This window comes from Schistocerca nitens, chromosome 3 (assembly GCF_023898315.1).
Source record: "Schistocerca nitens isolate TAMUIC-IGC-003100 chromosome 3, iqSchNite1.1, whole genome shotgun sequence".
NCBI lineage: Eukaryota > Metazoa > Arthropoda > Insecta > Orthoptera > Acrididae > Schistocerca > Schistocerca nitens.
Window position 1 is genome coordinate 581,465,139 of NC_064616.1, and position 26,290 is coordinate 581,491,428.

Consider the following 26,290-nt stretch of genomic DNA (forward strand, 5'->3'; position numbering starts at 1 on the left):
GCAGAAATCTACAGGTATCAGTCTTTGAATGCTGGCCCCTATTTTGACCGGAATCTAGGTTGAAATCTTCCTACACGTCAGTCAGGAGGCCTGAAGATGGCCTGATACATCGCCGAAACTGGTAGCCCAATAAGATAACAGCTTTCAAATTAGACGACTGAAAGGCGTTTGATTTGACATTCAGGAAACTACCGTTCACATACCTATTAAAATAAAATACTTTCACGCAATATGCATGAGTAGACTTGGTTTGGGGATTCCACAGGTAGAATGCAAACATTTTTCATGAGAAAGATAGTCGTCAGCATACAAATAACTACGTAAAATAGTATCGGATGTAACGTCAAAATTTTGGAATGACACGTATTATCTTCGACCCAGCAAAACTGTCCAATTGGACTTTTACAGTATTTCAGTATTGTACGAATATATTGAATTTTCATAAACTAACCTAACTCAACGAACTGTACTTGAGCATAATGCTTGTGTGTTCACGTTGGATGAACATAGAGTTGAGTAAGAGTGTGTAAACTTAGTACATGGATAGTCGATAACGATGGTTTATTAACTTAGTGTACTAGTATCACAAGAACAGAAAGACTCTGAGGGGAACTTTTGTTTCGTAACTCTGCATTAATTTCTTCCGGTCGTCCAGACATGTCCACTCCCATGTGCTTTTTAAATACTTTCGATAACTGTCTCCTCTGGGCCTAACATATTTCATGTGCATCTGTTTTGGACATCGTTGCTCACTGTAATGTGTATCACTTACGTCTTAAAGACTACAAAAAATGTGTTTCGTTTTTGAGGTTTACTTTGTGGAGTTTTGTTAGTGCAACAGAACTATTTTTCTAGTTTTGTGAATTCATACAGCAGCTGCCTTCTTTCTAATTTTGCTTTTATATGTGGTATTAATAGTTAATTTTTTACAAATATTAATGGAAACCCCATGGATGAAAAATAAGATTATTTGACAAGACTGCCACTGTGTGCTGTGCTTAGCAGTTGATATTTAACTGTGTTATGTGCTGTGTAGTTATTTCATTCTTATCAAAATACAGAAAATGTATCTCCACATACCTTTCTAATTTCTCAGATTTTTCCTTTAATGATTTGCAACTGATGTTCGTATCAAGGTGTATAACTCAGCTGTGACTTCTCGGAATACGACGACTCTCTAAGAGTGTTAAATTTGCGTGTGATGAGCAACTTGTGTTCATGAAAAACTTGTGGTGAACCATTCGTTTAGACTTCAATATTCTTTGAAGGAAGAGCTATGCAGTATACTGTTCAACTTCCTTCGGCTTAAATTTCCGAAAAATTTAATAATCAATCCTAATACACAATTTGCGTGAGGTTATGTTCTCAGTGCAAATGATTACTGACTATATTTTACGCAGATGACTGACATAATCGACGAATTTATGACAGTTATTTCCTTACCATTATTAAGAAATCTCTAAACCTCTTTACTGACTGGTCAGGAGCAGAGTACACTGAAGTTGTCAGATTTGAACGTGTATCCGTGCTATTCACTGCAGAAGTGTCACGTTTATTAATAGTCATGTCAAACTATGTAGGTTGCAAATTTCTAATTTTTATAAATTCATAGATTGACAGTCTTTTAGACAACTAGACTTTCTTATCCATAGTTACACGTGGTACACAAATCATTCGTGTAAATTAGACGAGGCAGTAGGAATAACTTTGGGAAGGTAACTAAAATCAAATATATTTTGGACGTAGTCTTTATTTATATATTTTCATCAATGTGACAGGTCAATTACTATCTGTCGTGAAAAAACAACTGTGATGGCATATTGCCTCTGAAGGTGCGACCACTAACTCACTTCTTTGTGTAACAGTGATTCAGGTAGATATTCTCTTTGGATAACAGTTTTCACACTAAATTCTTTTTAACAGAACACACAAAAATAATTCTCTTACATACAAGGTATCAACGAACTGATTATCATACATATTTACAAAACGATATTGACTGACTAATTATTAGTTACATGTTCATACAATGTAGCATTAATAAATTCCGAAGAACGTACATTATCTAAAACTCTACTTATAGAGCAGACAAAATAGTAATTTTCGTTGCACATCATTTCTAAGATTATCACCTACGGATGATCAACAGATTTACCCGACAGAACTTTCAGTCCCAAGAGTAGTTTTACTGATGCTAGAGTCAATAGAAATGTTTAGATTTAAGTTTAGAATGTCAATAAGCGTGTTTTTCCACGCACACTATATAGTTTGTTCACATTCATTAAACAGCACACGGTAGTGGTTCGTTACATAACAGTAGTAAATTATCTTGCCCGTAGTTAATTATGCTTTCAAAACTTTCAGCACCCATTGTGTCAGTTTCCTCAGCCTGAAAATCAGGAAATATACTTCTACTCGAGTACGAGTGACCGCGATGGTCTAGCGGGTAGAATGTTGCACTGCAGCCCTGGAGGTCCCAGTTTCTATCCCGGGTAGAAGCGGGCAGTTTTCCGGTCTCTCCAGGGTGGTCCCAGACTGTTACCAAACTGATTACGGGGAAGCTTTCTCGGGTGGGTAAAACGCGGCCGGGGCGACGGGCCCGTCACCCTCCACCTTCTAGTACCGCAGCGAACGAAACGGTGCAGTGAGACCAGGAACACGTTCACGGGTTTATCCCCACAGATTTTACCGTTACTTGACTAGACAGACAGTATGGTGACGATTAGATTAGTTTCTGAAGATATTTACTCAAATCTGCAGCCAAGCTGAGTCGTCCAATGCATTACATGTTTTAGAAACTGTTGCATTCCAGCCGATTTAAAACTTAGTAGCTGGTCTAATAGTAGAAGATAAACAATGTGTGTATCTGGATGCTATAATAGTCAACATAGGAGCCAGGCTTTTTCAGGTGGCGATAAATGACAGCAACCAGCCTGTCTGGAATTTCGTTTTAAATATCAAATCAAAGCCAAAAAAATACTTATCTTGTTTTGAGAAACACTTTTCTACGATATATTTGCAAATACGCTTCGCACCAATTCTGTCTGGTATGAAATACCATTAATCAGGTATCTGCACAAAGGAGCAGTGACGTTTTAGCAAAGCATAGAAGAAAAGCTTACAGTAAAGTGAGCCTCGTTAACTTCAGCAGTGGCAAGCGAAAAGTCTGAGCTCCGTAAGAGGGACAAGCGATCAATCAAGGGAGAGCACTTGTTACAACCACATTTGTCATAAATAATCTTTGCTATTATAGTAGCTAATGTCTCAAACTCTTTTCTCCCAGAAAACTGAAGAGGGTTCAGAGTCATTTTAATTTCATTACAAAACGTGCAATAACTGCGTAACAGATATATGTACGTAACAGAGGCAACTGCTAATATATTACGATGAGAATGTGTGTGAAAAAGCAGCGACAGTAAGGACACGCTTCAGAATGATGTGAGGAGATGTTTCTAGTCAGTCTTAATAACCTCTACTGTCCGTAAGCTTCAAAGCAGCAACACCGCAAGAAAATTCGCAACATACTTTAGGTTGTGGAACGACCGGCTTGTAGTGTCTATTTACAGACATATTTGCTCATCTGTACATAAACATTTCTTTGAGCAGTAAAATGTTCAGAAACGGTAGGGAGGAGGGCGGAAAAAGTAGTTACTGAAACTCCAGCGTATGACTTTTGATTCATTCTGTGACCTAATGCACCAGCATTTCCATGAAAGAACGTGGAAGTTGTAAGCTTCCCCTCGTTTAGCTGAAGGAAGGTGGAGAGTGATACAGAATGGTGCTACAGAATCAGTGGCAGTGCCTACCTATCTGCAGAAGGAGCTACCGGTAGCAGTTTTGGACTAGCTGAAACAGCTCAGAACTCTGGAACACTCAGTGGGCCCTAAGTGTAGGGACAGGAGAGAGCTCTTGTCCGCGGAGGCCAGGCGGGAGTTCAGAGGAAGGGCTCGACCCAGTAGCGCACGAGCGGCGCCGAGTTGCGGTCGCCGCGCAGCACGCGGCTGCGGTGCTTCACGTCCTTGGGCTTGAGCACGCTGCGGTGGTTGGAGAGCAGCCGGCTGGGCGTGAGGATGGCCTTCTGGCTGAGCCCGGTCGCCTCCAGGAAGCTCTCGTAGGAGTCGCGCTGCTGCTGCTGCAGCTGCGCCGGCGACGGCGAGGGCGGCGCGCGGGCTTCCTCGGCGCCGTCGCCGTCTGCGCGGCCCACGTCCACGTCCACCTCCTCCAGCCGGAACTCCTCGAAGTTGCTCCGCAGCAGCGAGTCGTCACCCACCATCGCCTGCTCCTGCCGGCACACACACACACACACCGATCACATACTTAGCCGACAGTGTAAGCTTTCTCCCGAGAAAATTTGCACGTAGGCTGGATAAAAAGTAGGGGCAACACGGACGTCGCGTGATGGATGGGTGTCACATGGCATGCCCGCTCTCTGTAATTGGTAGCAAAAAGTCAGCTAAAGTAGTGCAGTGGGCGGCGACGGCTGTGTGAGTCAGCTGCTGTGTCTGAAAGTGCGGGAGGGCAGTCCAAGCGCCCTGACAATATGTTTAAGAAACACAGCTAGTTTAATCTTGAAGTGGCACGTGGTCAGAGCGCACAACAATGTTTCCTTCTGGCACTGCATCCCATCACGCATAATGACAATGGATGATTGCACACGACGAACCCCGTGCAGAAGCTCCTGCGTGTGTGGGGGTGGGACATACTGAAACACCCACCGCATTTACCCGATATGATTCTGTGAAATTACGACCTGTTTGCCAAAATGAAGGAACCGCTGCAACGAAAGAGAAGACTACATCTACATCCATACTACGCAAGCCACCTGACGGTGTGTGGCGGAGAGTATCATGAGTACCTCTTTCGCTTCTCCCTTCTATTCCAGTCTCGTATTGTTCGTGGAAAGAAAGATTGTCGGTATGCCACTTTGTGGGCTCTAATCTCTCTGATTATATCCTCATTGTCTCTTCGCGAGATATACGTAGGAGGGAGCAATATACTGCTTGACTCCTCGGTGAAGGTATGTTCTCGAAACTTCAACAAAAGCCCGTACCGAGCTACTGAACGTCTCTCCTGCAGAGTCTTCCACTGGAGTTTATCTATCATCTCTTTAACGCTTTCGCGATTACTAAATGATCCTGTAACGAAGCGCGCTGCTCTCCGTTGGATCTTCTCTATCTCTTCTATCAACCCTATCTGGTACGGATCCCACACTGGTGAGCAATATTCAAGCAGTGGGCGAACAAGCATACTGTAAACTACTTCCTTTGTTTTCGGATTGCATTTCCTAAGGATTCTTCCAATGAATCTCAATCTGGCATCTGCTTTACCGACGATCAACTTTATATGATCATTCCATTTTAAATCACTCCTAATGCGTACTAATTATAAAGGATCTTTCTTTCTATGTATTCGCAGCAGATTACACTTGTCTACATTGAGATTCAATTGCCATTCCGTGCACCATGCGTCAATTCGTTGCAGATCCTCCTGCATTTCAGTACAATTTTCCATTGTTACAACCTCTCGATATACCACAGCATCATCCGCAAAAATCCTCAGTGAAATTCCGTTGTTATCCACAAAGTCATTTATGTATTTTGTGAATAGCAACGGTCCTACGGCACTCCCCTGCGGCACACCTGAAATCACTCTTACTTCGGAAGACTGCTCTCCATTGAGAATGACATGCTGCGTCCTGTTATCTAGGAACTCTTCAATCCAATCACACAATTGGTCTGATAGTCCATATGCTCTTACTTTATACATCCGTGCCATCGGGCGGTCCTTGCGAGACATCGACACAGATGGATGCGCTGACAGTGTACGACCCACTCCATCTCTATGGGGGAAGATGAGAGAGATGTAGGGCGATTATACAGGGGGCATGTAACAAGGTGAACGTCTGTCAAAGTCTGGTATGAACTACAACCGTATTCCCACTATTTTCTATCCAGCCCATGTATTTATTGAGACACGTTTCACTGGAAGTGAAGTATCTAATAAATGACATGCACGTAACCTATGATTCCAGAATCCCTCTAACCGAAATTCATCACTATCGGTACGTTACAAGTTTAAGGGTTGGACAAAAATATGGTAACACCACGAGAAATACATGTTTGAACATAAAAACAGATGCTAGTCGAAACTGCAGTACGCTATTAAATTCGGCCACAAATGGCTTCTGTCCAGTTTCCTGAACACGTTGAAAGAGCCAGTCGTGGCGGTTGTGAGTGCGTTATGTCGGAGCAAAGTATACTGGAACATGGTGAAATTGTTTGTGCTCGTATGGTGAGTGCCTCCGTAACCACTGCAGCTCAAGTGTTTGGTATCTCAAAACGCAACGTATTTAAGACTTATACCGCATGCAGGGAAAGCGGGAAAACATTATCCGCTGAGTCGCAACGCTGAGTGCAGTGTGTGCTGAGTTATCGTGACAGGCCGCCATTGAAGAGGATTATGAAGGAAAGTAATAACAAGAACTGCAGAAGTCGCTGCAGACCTAAATGTCTGCACTCACGCAAGCCCAGACAACTCTAAAGCAGCTCCATAAGCAGCTAATTGCAGGGCGAACTTGAATTCCAGTAATGCAAGTGCCCGTATCAGGAAACGTTGTGCCGAAGCCACAAAACCTGGCCTATGGAGCAACTGAAGAATGTCATTTGGTCGGACGAGTCGTGTTTCACACTGTTTCCAACACCTAGCCGAGACTGCGTCCCACATTCAGAGGGTTCGGTGATGATTTGAGCAACCATACCGTGGTATTCCATGGACTCCTTGGGTACTCTGCAAGGCCTAATTACTGCCAAGGATTATGCGACCATTATAGCTGATCAGAGGAATACAACCCACTGAACAGTATTTGTTCCCAATGCCAATCCAGTGTTCCAAGACGACAGGGTCCCGTTCACATAGCTCGCATCGGCCGGACTGGTCTTGTGAGCACGAGTTGTCGCATCTTCCGTGTCCACCACTGTCGCCAGGCCTAAATATCAGTGAGACTTTATGATCTACTTTGGAGAGATGGGTGTAAGATCCCCTTGAAAACCATACAGAACCTGTATTTATCCATTTCGAGACGACTGGAAGCTGTTTTGAACGCGAACGGCATGCCATCTCCGTATTAGGCATGTAGTGTGTTGTGTCTCGTTTTTCCATGTTTTGTCCACTTCCTCTCTGTGTATTTAACCTTACAATGGAGTACATTGCATTTCCTGTGTGTTTACTTCTGTCTTTGAAAGTGTGAACGTGGCATGGATAAAATAGGGGAGTGAAAGATTATCTATATACTTGGAGATGAGCTCTGTCTACGCAACTAAATGAAAAGTTATTCTATGCCATACGCATGTCACTCTTTATTTGTGAGGCATCTTCAGTGGTCTGAGCACGTGATTATGTATATAAAAACTGCTTTATCTATTGATTGCACATGTTACAGTATCACAGTTATTTTTCTTACTATTATCTCCTAATCAATCTTATAAAACTTATGCTCTAGATGATATTTAGTTCTACTAATGATTTTGTGTTATTTCTATATGTGTCATTCTATAGTGTACTCTATTGGCCTGTGTATACCACGATGTTAGATTATAGACGTTTTCGTACACATTTCTTGTTTTTTCCATTCTCCTTTAAAAAAAATGGTTCAAATGGCTCTGAGCACTATGGGACTCAACTGCTGTGGTCATAAGTCCCCTAGAACTTAGAACTACTTAAACCTAACTAACCTAAGGACAGCACACAACACCCAGCCATCACGAGGCAGAGAAAATCTCTGACCCCGCCGGGAATCGAACCCGGGAACCCGGGCGTGGGAAGCGAGAACGCATTCTCCTTTCCTTTATGTTTGTACGTAGTCTGATATTAGAGATATTAGTTTGTTATGTGTGTGTGCCTGAGTCGTCGGGCCTGTTCCGTGAGAAGGTGAGAATTTTGAGTGGAAACAATTGCAACCTGAAGAAATTTTTTCAAAATTTAAGTGCCTGTCATGGTGAGGTTTTACTTATCCTCCCACCACAAACACTTAAATCTTCCATTGGTATTCCCTCCACTCAAAATTCTCCCCTTTTCGCGAAGCAGGCCTCACTCCACACTAACACACGCACACACAACTAATATCGAACTACATAAAAAACACAAAAAAGGCGAAAGAAAAGACACTAACAATTTGCTACACTATATGCAGCGTACTCGCATAATCATCACACATTGAAAATGTTGTTTTCAATCGAAATGTGTACGAAAACGGCAAAAATCTGACATCTTGGCGTATACAGGCCAACTTAATAGAACTTCAGGGCGATACACATGAAATAGTATCACAAAACCATAAGCAGAACGAAATATTAGCTCAGACTTACGAAACTTGAGCTCCAAAATTTGTTTCTTACGCAACAGTAAGAGTAACAAAACACTAATATATTAATATACACGGAATCACTGTATAATGTAGCTATACATAAAAAAACCTATGTATTACAGGTCAGCCGGCCGATGTGACCGAGCGGTTTTAGGCGCTTCAGTTTGGAACCGCGCGACCGCTACGGTCGCAGGTCCGAATCCTGCCTCGGGCATGGATGTGTGTGATGTCAGGTTAGTTAGGTTTAAGTAGTTGTAGGTTCTAGGGGACTGATGACCTCAGATGTTAAGTCCCATAGTGCTCAGAACCATTTGAACCATTTATTATAGGTCACTGCAGACGCCTTACAAACAGAAAGAAGCGAAACGCGTATAATACAAAACAGACTCATTTAATTACATAGACGGACCACATTTCTAAGAACATAGAAGAAACTAAGGATTAAGGAGCGACGGGGAACATGAAGAAACCGGTTTATCTGCAGTTTGTACAAAAAATTTACTGCATTTGGAAGAGATGAAAGACACAGAAAGGGAAATTGTAGCAAAGAACGAATGCTATTCAATCTCAACATTAAGCAAACGACATTTAGGAAGAAAGTAGAGGGAGGAGAAATTAAAAGTTTCAAGTTTACTGATGACATCGTCATTATGCGTGGGACAGCGAAGAACCGTTGAGTACAGTGAGTACTGTCTTCAAAGGAGGTTATAAGACAGACATTATCAAAAGTAAAACAACTGCCATTGAATGTAATCTAATTAAACCGTGCGATACTGAGGTAATTAGATTAGGATATGAGAAACGAGAAGTAGACGGCTTTAGCTGATCAAATGGTTCAAATGGCTCTGAGCACTATGGGACTTAACTTCTAAGGTCATCAGTCCCCTAGAACATAGAACTACGTAAACCTAACTAACCTAAGGACATCAAACACATCCATGCCCGAGGCAGGATTCGAACCTGCGACCGTGGCGGTCGCGCGGTTCCAGACTGAAGCGCCTAGAACCGCTCGGCCACACCGGCCGACTTTAGCTGATCGGGCATCAAAATAACTGACGATGCTCGAAGTAGAGAGGATATAAAATGCAGACGGGTAATAGAAATAACAAAGTTCCTGAAAGAGAGAAATTTACCAACATCGAATATATGTACACTCCTGGAAATTGAAATAAGAACACCGTGAATTCATTGTCCCAGGAAGGGGAAACTTTATTGACACATTCCTGGGGTCAGATACATCACATGATCACACTGACAGAACCACAGGCACATAGACACCGGCAACAGAGCATGCACAATGTCGGCACTAGTACAGTGTATATCCACCTTTCGCAGCAATGCAGGCTGCTATTCTCCCATGGAGACGATCGTAGAGATGCTGGATGTAGTCCTGTGGAACGGCTTGCCATGCCATTTCCACCTGGCGCCTCAGTTGGACCAGCGTTCGTGCCGGACGTGCAGACCGTGTGAGACGACGCTTCATCCAGTCCCAAACATGCTCAATGGGGGACAGATCCGGAGAACTTGCTGGCCAGGGTAGGTGACTTACACCTTCTAGAGCACGTTGGGTGGCACGGGATACATGCGGACGTGCATTGTCCTGTTGGAACAGCAAGTTCCCTTGCCGGTCTAGGAATGGTAGAACGATGGGTTCGATGACGGTTTGGATGTACCGTGCACTATTCAGTGTCCCCTCGACGATCACCAGTGGTGTACGGCCAGTGTAGGAGATCGCTCCCCACACCATGATGCCGGGTGTTGGCCCTGTGTGCCTCGGTCGTATGCAGTCCTGATTGTGGCGCTCACCTGCACGGCGCCAAACACGCATACGACCATCATTGGCACCAAGGCAGAAGCGACTCTCATCGCTGAAGACGACACGTCTCCATTCGTCCCTCCATTCACGCCTGTCGCGACACCACTGGAGGCGGGCTGCACGATGTTGGGGCGTGAGCGGAAGACGGCCTAACGGTGTGCGGGACCGTAGCCCAGCTTCATGGAGACGGTTGCGAATGGTCCTCGCCGATACCCCAGGAGCAACAGTGTCCCTAATTTGCTGGGAAGTGGCGGTGCGGTCCCCTACGGCACTGCGTAGGATCCTACGGTCTTGGCGTGCATCCGTGCGTCGCTGCGGTCCGGTCCCAGGTCGACGGGCACGTGCACCTTCCGCCGACCACTGGCGACAACATCGATGTACTGTGGAGACCTCACGCCCCACGTGTTGAGCAATTCGGCGGTACGTCCACCCGGCCTCCCACATGCCCACTATACGCCCTCGCTCAAAGTCCGTCAACTGCACATACGGTTCACGTCCACGCTGTCGCGGCATGCTACCAGTGTTAAAGACTGCGATGGAGCTCCGTATGCCACGGCAAACTGGCTGACACTGACGGCGGCGGTGCACAAATGCTGCGCAGCTAGCGCCATTCGACGGCCAACACCGCGGTTCCTGGTGTGTCCGCTGTGCCGTGCGTGTGATCATTGCTTGTACAGCCCTCTCGCAGTGTCCGGAGCAAGTATGGTGGGTCTGACACACCGGTGTCAATGTGTTCTTTTTTCCATTTCCAGGAGTGTATTTAAATGTCCGGAAGCTGAATGTATTTGCCTGGATTTTAGCCTTGTGCGGTGATTCTGAATCGAAATGGGGAGAAAAATTTATGACAACAAGACTAAAATAAGGTATCTGTTGACGGACACATTCTGAGGCGTTAAGGGAAAGCAGCTTTGTTAATGGAAGTGGGTATAGTGGCTAAATATTTTAGCAAGAGAGCAAGACTGTAATACAGTAAGCAGATTTAAGTAAGTGTTTTTTTTTTTTGTTTTTTTTTTTTTTTGTAGCAAGTTATGGACAGGTGAGGTTTGCATACGCTAGACAAGTGACAGTTAGTCTTCCGACTGCAAAGATGATGATGACCGAGCTTTTTGATAAGCCTTCCGCAGTGTAGCTGATAATTTAAACAAAGTACTGCACCAATTGTCTTTTCTCATGCGTGGTACGACGTGTTTCAGGAATTTATTACCATCTGTGAGTGTGCTGAGAATTTACGCTACTATTGGATGGGATATCTCCACATGTATCCTTGTGCTTGTTTGCCGAAGTTCGGATATGGTTAAGTATGTTCCATTTTAGTCGATTATATTTGTAAATAGGGTGATTCATTGTATTTGTAAACAGTATAATCCATAAGGGTTAAGGGATTGACAGACGAGTCGAAAGTCAAAGACTTCGGAATAGGAACTTTTAGTCTTTGAAGTAATCCTGAGCCAGTGACAGTTTTGGAACTTCCCGAACAACAAGGACAATTAACGCAGACGCACCTCCATGTCAGTGAAGATAATGTACTATTTACTCAACAATGTTGTGCATTATAGGTGTTCAAAATGAACGGCACACAATATCGGCATTGAAAATTCTGGTGCGCCCTACTGATCCATCATGCATCGACGAACGTCTTCAGACCCTGAAAATGTCCTAGCGAGAAGAGTTAGTTTGTGTTTAACTGGTGTCACGGACACCAGGGCTTAATGACCAGTAGTTTTGGGTGCACAGAAATAGTAAATTATCTTTGCTCAGCTAAAGGGTGTATGTATTAATTGTCCTTTTTGTTCCAGGCATTCCCGGCCGAAGTGGCCGTGCGGTTAAAGGCGCTGCAGTCTGGAACCGCAAGACCGCTACGGTCGCAGGTTCGAATCCTGCCTCGGGCATGGATGTTTGTGATGTCCTTAGGTTAGTTATGTTTAATTAGTTCTAAGTTCTAGGGGACTAATGACCTCAGAAGTTTAGTCCCATAGTGCTCAGAGCCATTTGAACCATTTGAACCAGGCATTCCAAAGCTTTCAGTGGCTCAAAATTACTTTTAACACCAGAAGTTCCCATTACAAAGTAATAGCATTTCGACTCCATCAGCTCCAATTTGCACACAACCTTCGGTATCACACTGTATACATTAAGCTGCCCCTTCATTTGATTGCCAGTATGGATCTCCATGGTGGAGGTGACTCGTTCGTTCTTTCCTTCCTGATTAGTAGTTTAGAGCACACGGGAAACCTGAAGCTTTCCCCTTACATAAACAAACAGTGTCTTTAAACAGATTGTGGCATCGTGCAGTGCTTTGAGCAGTAGAAGGTGCAGAGATTAACTTTAAAATCAGACCGCATAGTTATAACTAAATCGCGCCTACCTAAACAGAACGGAGAACGCCTTTCGTTGGTGTGTCATACCAAACAAGCTAGCTAGGTAGCCACCAGGGATACCCCTACTGGAAACCACACCAACCAAAAACCATCCACTCTTCCACAAACCCCACCTGAACACCCCACTTCTCTCATTCTCTACAGCTGTCGTGATCTCTTAGTACTGAATCATCCGAGCAACAAAATGTTCAGTGTACTGTAGTATAAGCTATGTGCAGAGATTTTTTTTGAATGTGGTATCAGTTGGAAGAAACTTGTACTGTGAGCATTTGGTACGGAAATAACCCATGACTGCAAAAAATGCACATAAAATTAATCTAATTGTAAAAAACATAATGTAGCTCTAAATACAACATATTTAAATGAGCTGCCAAGAGTCACTAGCGAGCTATCAAAATATGTGGAGTTCAATTTATTTTTATCGTAGACAGCTGGAAAAACCTCGGAGGAATAGGTGAAACTTGTTTGGTACACAAAATAAAATCAATAACTGGGGTGAAATGAATGGAAAGGAAACGGGATGGGAAAGAGTTAGGAAGAAAATAATGATTTCCAGCCACACAGAGCATTGCGGCAATGCAACGGCGGGAGCTGAAAATTTGTGCCGGACCGGGCCTCGAAACAGGATGCTCCGCTTCTCTAGATCGGCTGGCTGCCTTGACCGCCTCGGCCATATGGACACGCTTTCTGTCAGACCCAAATTCCCAATTTCTCGCTCGTCGCACTGCAACGGCCTCGGCCCATAAACCCTCTGTTCTTAGATTTCCGATTCCTGTAGGAGTACGGACGTTGCTTGTCCATCCGCACTGAAAATTTTTCATCTAACAGCGTCGCGCACATAGAATTACTTTAGATACGAGTGGTGTCTGTTCTGTGATATGTGCGTCCAAAATCCTACCGGAATCGAAAATCTGCGGGCAGGGAGTTAATAGGCGGGAGTCGCTGCGGTGTGGCAAGCAGGAAGTTAGGAATTTCGGTCTGATGGAAAGTGTGTCCAGATGGCCGAGACGGTTAAGGCAGCCGTTCTTGAGAAGCGGAGCATTCGGGTTGGAGTCCCCGTCAGACAAATTTTGAACGCTCGCCGTTGCATTGCCGCAATGCCCTGTCTTTCCCATCCCGTTTCCTTTCCATTCCTTTCGTCCAAATTATTGATGTATATGTAGTAGCTGCTTCACCGCAAGTGTTGTCTGTTCTGTCGGACACGCTCGGCACCGCTCATATGTATAATTCTCTTGCAACTTTCAGTTGCAAGAGAATTTTATTAAAATGCACATGATAAAGCATATCAATCAGCAACTGTGGGGGAAAATGCCTGCATTTCTTAATATGTTTATTTACAAGTTTTAATCTTTTGAAATAGGACTTATCTTTTTGGAACAATGATTTTTAATAACCACAGAACAGTACAGCAGAACTACGTGGAATGATAAAGGGACTAAAAGAAGACGTTAATTACGATGTATTAAAAAACTAAAAACCCGCCTCGATTGCGAAAAAAAAAGCACCTAGTGTTTACCCAGGTTTCGGCGTAGATAACTACACCTTCCTCAGAACAATAAAACCCACAAGTGCCTAAGAAGACCTTTCTCAATGATTAAAAGAACACCATAGCTATGCAGTTATAAGCGAAAAAGAAAAGGAAAATACAAACAGTACATATGTACAAAGTCAAAACCACTACTTAATAGTGTACGCTCCAACTCACACCGGCCTATGTTCGATGGGCCATGACCCGCCATAAACCGCAGGTACAAATGGTCGCTCACTTACAAGCACGACCCGCTACCTATGCACATGCGCAAGACAAGTGAAGTTACTTGAATGCGCATGCGCATACGAATACGAGAAAGTTTATAGATGGGTCAGGGGTAGATAGCCCATATATTCCCAACCGTGGATAAACGTATATCGAAAAATGGAATTGATAGAATAAGTGACGAGCTAAATAGGAGATGAAACCTAAAAATAACCGCACCCGGTTTCTTATGCTAGGAAAGAAACATATATGAAGCTACCTATGACAACATGAGAAACTCTTAAAAACTATACCTAAAGCCAGTAGTTAGCCTGGGGGGATGGGGGGGGGGGGGCTGAGGGGACGTAATATAAAGACGTCGTGGTAATAAAGATATAGGAATAAAAGTTGAGGTGTTCAACGGGCTAAAATCACCTTCATCGTAAAAGGAAAATGAGGATAAAAAGAAAGATTAACAGCTTCACCAACCGCGCCCTGACCCATGTATAAACTTTCTCGTATTCGTATGCGCATGAGCATTCAAGTAACTTCACTTGTCTTGCGCATGTGCATAGGTAGCGGGTCTTGCTTGTAAGTGAGCGACCATTTGTAGCTGCGGTTTATGGCGGGTCGTGGCCCATCATAGGCCGGTGTGAGGTGGAGCGTACACTATTAAGTAGTGGTTTTGACTTTGTATATATGTACTGTTTGTGTTTTCCTTTTCTTTTTCGTTTATAACTGTATAGCTATGGCGTTCTTTTAATCATTGACAAAGGTCTTCTTAGGCACTTGTGGGTTTTATTGTTGATATGAGGAAGGTGTAGTTATCTACGCCGAAACCTGGGTAAACACTAGGTGCTTTTTTCGCAATCGAGGCGGGTTTTTAGTTTTTTAACATATTAACCAACGATTGCCGACGCGCTACGATGTTGAAGGTTCTTTAATTACGATGGGCTGAGTGATTTACATATTGATCATATGGCCCAAAATAAGCAGCAGTTACCTGGGCTTGTCCGCGAGTGAGCTCGGTGACGATGCTGCCGCCGGCGGAGCCTGTGATGAGCGAGGAGACGGAGCAGCCGACCCTGATGGCCGAGACGTCGTCTGGCGCCAGCTGGCGCGCAGGCCGCGCCGCGCCAGCCGCTGCCGCTGCCGCTGCGTCGTCGTGCGCGCGCGCCACGGCCAGGCTGCCGTTGCTCAGGATCTGGCGCTGGCGCTGAAGTTGCAGCTGGCGAGGCGCGTAGTAGTCCTGGCCGTATCCCTGCGACATCCCGACGCGCGCCGGCCCCAGCTTGCCCTGGCGCCGCATCAGTAAGAGACTGCCCAGCTGTGGCGGTTTCGGAGGCAGCGCCGGGGGAATAGGTCTCTTGGGCAGCGCCGAGGTCGCCTTGCTGTCCTTCAGACTGCTCGAGCCCATCTTCTGATCGACACAGCTTAGCTTCTCAACCTCTTTCCGTCCACTGTCTGCCGCCGGGCAATCGATTGCTACTTTTGTATTTTCTTCCTTCAGAACAGACTTACCCACTTCCTTTTTAAGCGTTTCGACGGACTTCTCATCGGTGTGGCGAGCTTCGTTTTTGTCCACCTCTTCCAGTTCCACATTCCTGACCAAAGTGAGACCTTGACTCGACATCATTAAACAGGCTTTTTCTTCCAGATGCTGAGCTTTTGTAGGGGGCGACGGTGTCTTCTCCTTTATTGCCCATCTCATCTGTTCGAGCTTCAGTTCGGTAGCCTTCTTGTGCAATGCAGCTACTTTCTCTACCTCCTTCACAATATCGAATTCCTCCTCATTTTTCTTCTCTGTCAGATTCTGTAGCGTTGTAGCTCCTACAGGTGCCTGAGACTTTTCATTCGCGTTTTCCATAACGCCATCGTGTTCCTCCTGGTCCTCTTGTTCTTCTTCGATGCTGGAGCACGTGTACGTGAATTTTACCCTCCTTTCCTTTTCATTCAGCTTATCCCTGTTAGAGAATTTGTATTCGTGAGCGTCTCCTTCGTCCTGGTCACGAAGTAGTATTTGATTGACACATTCCAGGACAGGATTGTGATTGTACACCTTGTACAGATCTCTGTCCGCAAAATCCTCGTGCCGCCCGAGATAGCTGTGATCGTGCTCCTCCGTCTGGCAACTCTCGTCGCGTTCTTCTTTCAGAATGCTATTAGTAGGCTCAGCCGGTTTAAGGGCGACAGCAGTGTCACTTTCCGACGTTTTTGAAGAAAGGGACTCCAGTGAATCGTGGTGTCCATTCCATTTCGAAGATTCTTCAGTGGCTAAGGCAGAGCCAGGTGAGTTGGAATTTTCGATGGGTAAAGATAACGTCTTTGTTCTCCTCGCTGCTCTACGTAGCCTTGCAATCTCTAGCGCCTGTAATAAAGAAAACCCAGTTATTCTCATAACTTATAGAATTACTGTATCAATAGGCATAGGTAGTACTGACAAGTGACGTTGAATTACGCAAAACCTCCCGCTGTTCGAACCATTACTTTTTAGTAAACGATCAACTGGACAATACCAAATTGCTTCTTACTCTGCCCAGATGTGTCATGAATCCGTACTTTTACTACTGACAAGTATAAAGCGTGAAGTACCATCTCAAATAGTTCTTCCTTGCCACACTGTATGAAGGGAAGTATACATATCCTCTATGGTACGGTGCTGTCATAGCCAAACACGTGGAAGTGACCCTTTACTGAAACTGTACGTTTCATTATACTCGCAACCAAGTCTTAGAGGAAAATATTTATGTACAACTGGAATTTGTCTGTCTCTGACTTCAAATCTTGCAATGGAGACTGTTGAAACTTATTTCTTTCAGCACATTGTTATCTATCGCCCGGATTTAACACACGAGCTGCTAAAACGTCTTGGTAATAAGTTATCAACTTACTACCTTAGAAGATAAGCTGAAAAGTACAGTGATTTAGAGTCAAGGATGCTGATCAGAAGGATGCAGTCTGATTGGTCATTCAGAAAGGATGGAAAGATTGTCTTCATGTGGGATGGATGTATTCTGGGCATAGAGATTGATAAGGCTGTTCAGAGGTTCATGTATCTCTGCTTACACTGTTCCTAGTCGAAGATTGATTACACTGTTACTTCAGTAATTCTTCCCATAGTTTCACATTTTCAGTTCGTGATACGTGCAAACAGATTAACCCGACGAGAACCTAATCTTTGACATTGTACCTGCATAGTATTTCCAATAAATTATTCATCAAATAATTACTTATTCAGATGAATTGTCTGTTTACTCTCAGATTGCAGAGACAATATTACAGAGTATCTATTTCTAGTAACTGCGTCTGTTCTGTTAGAAATGCTGGAAGATAGAGGAACGCAAATCAAAATTAAAGGATCTAGTCTTGTAATAAAAATATTGCAAGGGATACATTTCCCTGGATTCGAAAAGTTGCGAAAATAGCTTCTGTAATTACGGACAATGGACAGGGCTGACTCATAGCGAATCAACAAATTCTGTAGTTTTCTTTAGCGAACTATACAATAAATCACATTACAAAATGATAAACGCAAATTGCTCGCTAATTTATCGCCAGTGTCTGTCTTTACAAAAGTATATGGAGAATGTATTCAAAGTTCTGATTGCAGTGCAGGTAGGGTTAAAGGGCCCAAACTATGACGTCATCAGTCTCTCCTGCCCATAAGCGTCAAGCTGGGGAAAGTCCGACAGTAAGGACACAGCCAAAGCCTGAAGAACCCAATAGTAACAGAGTATCAATAAAACCGCTAGACAGAAGCAAGAAGTAGTGAGAAAGCGGTGAGTGCGTAGGTGGGTGAGCTGCTCCGCGCAGAAAGCAGCTGGAGGCCCCTGGGACATGTCATGTGAGTCGCATCCTCTGTATTCTACCAGTGTTTCCTCACTCTCCATTATCACAAGAAAAACTAGCAATGCAATAAGTTAATGCAATCTCAAGAGAGTTGACAGTAACAAACTACAGACGTAAAAGAATAAGAAGAATTAAAGAGGTGGGAAGAGCAGGAGCAGGCCGGACCACTGGGCAACGGGAACCATGGGCCCCCTGGGTTGGAGCAGGTGACGGGGAACCTCAAAAGGATGACGAGGGCAAAGTGTCCCACCTCACAGAGGAGTTTAAACAACTTTCATGGGAAAAACGTACAACTCTAACAGCAGCTGTGGCATCGTCCGCTAGCACTAGAGGCAGTGTGTCAGCAAGTTGAAGGTTTCGCTGTAAGGTGATCAAATTGGGGCAGTCCAGTACGATGTGGGCCACCATCAGACAGACGCCAAACCGACAGTGGGGTGGTGCCTCATGTCGCATGATTTGACTGCAGACAAGCTTTTTGTGGCCAATGCGAAGTCAATGAAACTGTAGATTTTCTGTGAAAAATCACGAAGGGAATACTACCAGTGGTCGTGGTCCACCTTCCTGCTAGTAGTACAGAGAAACCAGGGCACAGCAATTCGTGTTCCGAGCCACAAACTGACGAAAGGTCTGGTACCAGAACCCCAACCTCCTAAATTGACATCCTGGTAGCTTACGTGGCTAAATGGTCAGGTCGTTCGTTCCCTACGACCCTAATGTGACCTGTGGTCCAGACAAAGACGACCGACCATCCAGCTTGATGAAAGTTAGACAGGAGATACTGGATGGTGACAACCATCGGGTGTCGAGTGTAGCAACAGTCGATAGCTAGAAGACTACTTTGGGTGGGACGGCCGATTAAGAACGTACCGCCAGTGCAAGAATCAAGAACGAAAGTGACTGAGGACTCACATGATTTCCAACAATTCTGCAATGAAAGCACTGCATCCGCTCGACAGGAAAATTAGTTCACTGTACCTTGCACGTGTCGGCAAAACCAGTTCGTCTGTCGACCATAGAGCCGCCAGTGTATACCACTTTGTAACCCAGAAATGAAGGACAGCCAGGAACAGATGGCGAGAAACCATCGTGTCAAAACAGCCTTTTGGTTCAAAGAATAGGTCGAGACAGATCCGATGCCGAGGTACACATCCTGAGGGTGCACGTGATTGTTCCTTGACAAGAGGCGACAGTGGGAGAAGTGGAAGTTCAGACGAGACACGCTGTATGATAAATGCGATCGTGACTCAAGACCTGGGGCTCTGTAGTGGAAGGTGGGTATCGTACCAACAACAAGGACACGGTAGTTCAGATATTCAGGGAAGCAGTAAATTTGTATCGCAGTTTAGCAGCAGTTGTTGGCACCTTATCTGTAATGGAGGGACCCCAGCCTCTTCGAGTAGGCTGATCAAAGAGCTAGTACACAAGGAACCTATCTCAAATTGGATCGCACTGTGGTGCATCAGATTCATCATCCACAATGCTGAAGGCAATGCTGTGCCATACACCAGAGTCCCGTAATCAACGTGGGACAGGATCAGAGCTTTATAAAGTCGCAAAGAGGCAGAGTGGTCTGCACCCCTGCTTGTGTTACTGAGGCAGCGATATGTACTAAGGTGTGACCAGCACGATCACTTTAGTTGGTGAAGTGACATCTATCGGACATTGGATACCAGTCCCAAAAAAGCTGAAGATTCTACCACATTGAGCAGTTGGTCACCGAGGTAGAGTTCTGATTGTGGATGGACGGAACAATGGTGACAGAAGTTTATGATGCATGCCTTGGTGGCTGGAAGCCAGAAGCCATGGGTGAGGGCGCAGGACAGTGCCTTTCATATGGCACCCTGCAGTCGGTGTTCAGCAACACCCACAGTGGTGGGGACAATAGTAAATGCAAAAATCATCAGCATAGAGTGAGGGTGACACTATAGAACCCACACGTGCAGCTAGACCGTTCATAGCCGGGATCCATTCTCTCGTATATGGGTGGTACTACCGGAAGTACCAGCTTGAATCGGGAAAGTACTGTGTGACAAGTTCCAGACAAAAATTAGGAGTGGACCATGTGGTGTCGTAAGCGTTTTGTAAGCTCAAGACTGTGATGTGTGTTGACACTGGGCAAAAACTGACCTAACAACTGATTCCATGCAGACGAAATTGTCACAAGCACAGCATCTGTGTCAGTGCAGACAATGACATTAAGGGAGACACTGGGTCCACTAGTGGGGGGACTGGTGTTCACAGAATCATCGGCCTAGTAACATATAATTCCCAGCATTCTTGTTTCTGCCGTTTATCCAGTGATGAACCCAGGTACAGATTTGTTTAAAGGCACTGGGGTGCTACATTGATGGATGTCTGCTTAGGCCGTCAGATAGCCCATCTGTGATCTCTAATGGGTATGGCGATTTCTGAAGTTCATCAAGGTGCAAGATACTGTTTTCCAACTGGAGGGGGGAGGTGGGAGAATCCCAAGGGAGTGGGGATTACTAACTCTGCTGCCGATGGAATGTCTGCAGTTGCGCTTTTGGCAGTCACATCAATACCTCCACTTGGTGGGGTGCAAAGAGCGACAGCTGAAGCAAAGGCATCCCTTTCAGTGTTGTCGAGAGTCCATCTTGGTGGATGCTCTGGTAGGTGATGCTGAGAAAGGGACAGGTTGATCGTAAATTATCAGTGTCACACAGGTCATCGTGGACTCTATTATGGATGGAGGGAAGAAGACCAGGGTTGCAAATGCAAAGATCAGTTTCGATAGATTTACAATGATCACTCGTTTTAGTTCCACCCCACAAAGGGTTGTGGCCGTTGAAGTTACCCAAAATGAAGAAGGGGAGGAGGAGGAGGAGGAGGAGGAGGAGGAGGAGGAGACGAGAAATCAGTGCAGATAACATTCTGTGACATTTCATTGTCAGTTAGAGAGCTACACATTATTAATAGTAAAATCTAGAGATTTCTTCACATGAACAGCCACATCCTCCAAAGTTGTGTGAAGTGGCATGTTCACTGTAGACCCTACATGCGAACTCCATCCGATGCTCTATAATATCCTTATCCTTATAATAACCGTTATTGTCATGGAGGATAGGGTTCACACAATGCTGGGAATTAAGTTTCCTGGAGGGCAGTGCAGAAAGCTAGGGAAATGCGTAAGAGATGTTGCAGCTCAGCTGGGTAGTGGAAGAAACTGCTATAGTTTCACTGGAGTACCATGCTCTCGTTATCTCGTGGGAGTGTGAAGGGTAAGACGCCACCCACCCATAGCAACAACAACCTGGCTGATTAACCATCGCTTGGAGCCCCGTGCCCTAGCCACGAAGGGCACATTCTCCTTCGTATATGCGAGGAGTTTCCAGGTTACGCACCTACAGTACGAACCTTGCGTGGGCAGGGAGGCCACCGCCGTGCAGATACTTTACGACCCCCTCTCCTCCCCCCCTCACAATGGTATCGTCACCTGTGGTATAAATTAATGATGTAAATATAGAAAAGCACAGAAAGTGAGATGTACACCACATTGGGTGACCTTTCCTGCACGATCCACACTCCATTAAGATTTGGAAGGGGAATCGTATATCCAAACCCAACAATGGAAACTGTGTAGCGAGAAGTGAAAAGTTGTAGAAAGTGTCTGAGGACAGAACAATTTATTGCCGATCATATTTGGATTTGGTTAATGATTTTGGACACTAAGACCATCCAGTTACAATGCAGAGGGGAAGAAGCAGGATAGACTTGCTACCACAGGAAGGGAAGTAGCTCTGCAAGGGCCGGGACCCCCTGGGGGAGCGAAGTACGCTTAAACCATGATGATAGACGTGTGATGATTTTCCGCATGTATCACCTGCGATGCCAACAATCGCAGAATTCTATGTACGAGCCAGTCGGCTGCGGCATTTAAATAGTTATGTTTCAAGAGAAGATGAAATCTTAAGAAAACTTTTTTCACTTCTTCGATCGGTGGCGTATTTTATGATGTATCCGAAATACGTCGCAATATACCAGAGGATACTGTTTTTCCTGCAAATTCCCTTCCAAACAATGATATGCTTCTCGTGAATGTACACGGAATAATGCTGAAGCATGTAACGATTAGTGATCAGGAGCTCCTGTCCATTCCCTTATACACTCCTGGAAATGGAAAAAAGAACACATTGACACCGGTGTGTCAGACCCACCATACTTGCTCCGGACACTGCGAGAGGGCTGTACAAGCAATGATCACACGCACGGCACAGCGGACACACCAGGAACCGCGGTGTTGGCCGTCGAATGGCGCTAGCTGCGCAGCATTTGCGCACCGCCGCCGTCAGTGTCAGCCAGTTTGCCGTGGCATACGGAGCTCCATCGCAGTCTTTAACATTGGTAGCATGCCGCGACAGCGTGGACGTGAACCGTATGTGCAGTTGACGGACTTTGAGCGAGGGCGTATAGTGGGCATGCGGGAGGCCGGGTGGACGTACCGCCGAATTGCTCAACACGTGGGGCGTGAGGTCTCCACAGTACATCGATGTTGTCGCCAGTGGTCGGCGGAAGGTGCACGTGCCCGTCGACCTGGGACCGGACCGCAGCGACGCACGGATGCACGCCAAGACCGTAGGATCCTACGCAGTGCCGTAGGGGACCGCACCGCCACTTCCCAGCAAATTAGGGACACTGTTGCTCCTGGGGTATCGGCGAGGACCATTCGCAACCGTCTCCATGAAGCTGGGCTACGGTCCCGCACACCGTTAGGCCGTCTTCCGCTCACGCCCCAACATCGTGCAGCCCGCCTCCAGTGGTGTCGCGACAGGCGTGAATGGAGGGACGAATGGAGATGTGTCGTCTTCAGCGATGAGAGTCGCTTCTGCCTTGGTGCCAATGATGGTCGTATGCGTGTTTGGCGCCGTGCAGGTGAGCGCCACAATCAGGACTGCATACGACCGAGGCACACAGGGCCAACACCCGGCATCATGGTGTGGGGAGCGATCTCCTACACTGGCCGTACACCACTGGTGATCGTCGAGGGGACACTGAATAGTGCACGGTACATCCAAACCGTCATCGAACCCATCGTTCTACCATTCCTAGACCGGCAAGGGAACTTGCTGTTCCAACAGGACAATGCACGTCCGCATGTATCCCGTGCCACCCAACGTGCTCTAGAAGGTGTAAGTCAACTACCCTGGCCAGCAAGATCTCCGGATCTGTCCCCCATTGAGCACGTTTGGGACTGGATGAAGCGTCGTCTCACGCGGTCTGCACGTCCAGCACGAACGCTGGTCCAACTGAGGCGCCAGGTGGAAATGGCATGGCAAGCCGTTCCACAGGACTACATCCAGCATCTCTACGATCGTCTCCATGGGAGAATAGCAGCCTGCATTGCTGCGAAAGGTGGATATACACTGTACTAGTGCCGACATTGTGCATGCTCTGTTGCCTGTGTCTATGTGCCTGTGGTTCTGTCAGTGTGATCATGTGATGTATCTGACCCCAGGAATGTGTCAATAAAGTTTCCCCTTCCTGGGACAATGAATTCACGGTGTTCTTATTTCAATTTCCAGGAGTGTATTTCACCCTTTCTTCGAATTCCCTCCCGCTTACAATTTTGCCATTTATCATCCATCTGTTTTCCTCTGTTTCCTGGCCTTATCCTGGGTCTTCACCGGATAGTAATGTTAATCTGGATTTGGCAATTTTAGTGGTAGAGGATGGCCCGATACTGTTCCTGTCGCCATCTCGCGATGTCAGAGTCCGGCATTATTACCTTCAGTATTTCATATTAATTGTTTTTGTATTTGAAGAGTCACATTACAATACGATTCTATGTTGGTTTTGGATTTGAATAAACGTTTAGCACTGTGATATCTACTTTCCTTTATGAAGCCTACTTCCTAAAATTTCCCATGATCAGGTGACCCTTAGTTAACAAATGTCATCACGAATACGTTAACGCGGTGTTTCTATGTTATGGTGTTCCCGTTGCGCCCAGTGACCAAATTGTTAATGGAATGTTGCACAACAGGCAGAGGTTTGTATTCTAGTGACGAGTGGGTAGCGCTCATAGATATTTATTTCTGAGCTTTTACCATTAGTAACTGCAGTTCAGTTTCATACTGTTTACTCCACAATAACGCCCGTCGCCAAAATGTGAAGTATTGTCGCAGTATTTCGGGTGAGGATATTTAGCGCATCCATCTTACAATCTCAAATCGAGGGACTTTCTTATAGTTGCGGAGTTGAAGTAATGTAAGAATGAATATATGTTCCCAGAAGGCACTGAAATTTAAGTGCTGAAGGAAAAATGGTAGAACATTAGCACAACGTTTGAATGAAGAATTTTGTTGCCTATTTAACGTTAGTAGTAATTGTGTTAGAAACGGGCTGCACGAAACCAAGGTAATACAATACAAACCTTCGGAAAAATTCCGATATTTTTATCTCTACTTCCTGATACACGTTATCCATGAAGCAGAGGCTTAACTAGGTTAAGTGGCGCCCAGGGCAAACTTAGACTTTGCATCCCCTCCACTCCTTGCCCATCACACGACTTTACAGTTAAGTAAAAGATATGCCGTTCTTTTCTGTGTGCTGCACACCAAAACACGGCGCAACACGCTGTTCAAAGTAGCATTGCTTGGAACAATAACGCGATTCCTTCCATTGTCTGTCAATGCAAAACCTTAACAAAAGAAAATCACATTTTCTGCTTTCGTCGCTTTGGCTCACTTGGCGTAACGAAAGTGGTCCATCTATTAGCTGAAAACAACAAAAAAGCATATCCGTACTAGCGACACTTACGTCCTACGGGGCAGTTGCTCAACACAGTCCACTAAGACTCTCCTCACTGGTTCCCGCAATCTCCGTCCCCTTTTCCATTCTAGTGCTCTTATCCTTCATTTTCGTCCTCTAATTCTACTTCTGTCTTTCTTCACCCTCTTTATTCCATTTTTGCATTGCTCGTTTGTCCTGCCTGTCACAAAAACGTGCCCCTTAGGGCAGTAGCGATGAGGGCACGCAATGGGCCGCAAGACCCTGGAATGCTTCCATTATAATTGCCATCTTCCGTATATTCTGTTTTTACGTGGCTTCGTCTCGCAAGCAAACTTTACTTTATCTGTGGCACACTGATCGACTTTCTCATATTGACAGCTGATTCGGCTACACGAAAATATGTGGCTGAGCTCTTAGAAGCGAGAGTTGCTTCGTCCAATATGTAGTTACGGCGTGGTCACCACACGTGGCTTGCCAATTTGGCAGGAGAACAAGGCGTTCCGCTTCAGCTGTTCCGTTTAGGCTGCTTTGGACTGAAGTTGTGCTTTGATCGTTTATGATATGGTGTACCTTTGAGGCCGTACTGCATTTACACTGAGAAAGATGGAGCGCGATAAATAGAAGCAGCTTATAGCTTGTACTCACGAAGTTGTACTGAGACCCTACGATAATATTTTCTGTACGCCGACTCCTGAACACCAAGTAATTTTTCTAATTATTTTACGACTTTGCGAGCTGTATCAGAACTGTGCAGTAGCTTAAGCAATATTAACGGATGAATAGCAGAGTGGCAGTTGCTACAATAAATATTGGACAGATTTCTGTCATTTAATGTTGTATCTTCTATGTGACCGGTTTTGGCGAGCTGGTATTTCAGTTGCCAAATATATTGTGTGTTTTACATGATTTTCAAATGTATTTTGAAAAACTACTCTTTTTCTGGGTGTACTTTTTTTTTGGTGGGGTTTAAGGGCGCTCAACTACTGAGGTCATTAGCGCCCAGTCACTGTTGTTAGAGCACAGGGAATCTAGTAAAACTCAAGGGGAGGGGGGGACACCAGAAAGACCTAACAAAGATGTAGATAAAATAAGTAAAAAGGTTAGATGTCTTTGGACAAGCCAGTCAAAGTTATAAAACGCAGAACACGAGCAGCTGCTCGAGCGTCATCAGCTAAAATATCCGGTAAAGTAGATGGCAGGAACAGGACAACACGAGATTGACTAAAACGGGGACACGACAATAAAACATGGCGCACTGTTAATGCCTGACCACAAGGGCACTGCGGGGCTGGGTCACCGGAGAGCAGGTAGCGGTGGCTAAACCGGCAATGCCCAATCCGCAACCTGGTCAGAAGGACCTCCTCTCGCCGAGATGGTAGAGAGGAGTTTGTCCAAGCAGT

The 26,290-nt window shown here is 45.3% G+C and overlaps 1 protein-coding gene across 1 annotated transcript in view; it reads right to left on the reverse strand.

Annotated features, from left to right (window-relative positions):
- Positions 1 to 1,732: 1,732 nt before the first annotated feature.
- LOC126248493 (uncharacterized) overlaps positions 1,733 to 26,290 on the reverse strand; it is a 218,829-nt gene continuing 194,271 nt past the window's right edge. Inside the window, exons 4-5 of the mRNA XM_049949524.1 lie at positions 15,295 to 16,659; positions 1,733 to 4,282 (exon numbers count right to left, since the gene is read on the reverse strand). Coding sequence (XP_049805481.1) covers positions 3,935 to 4,282; positions 15,295 to 16,659 — 1,713 coding nt within the window. The 3' untranslated portion in view covers positions 1,733 to 3,934. The remainder of the gene's footprint in view (positions 4,283 to 15,294; positions 16,660 to 26,290) is intronic.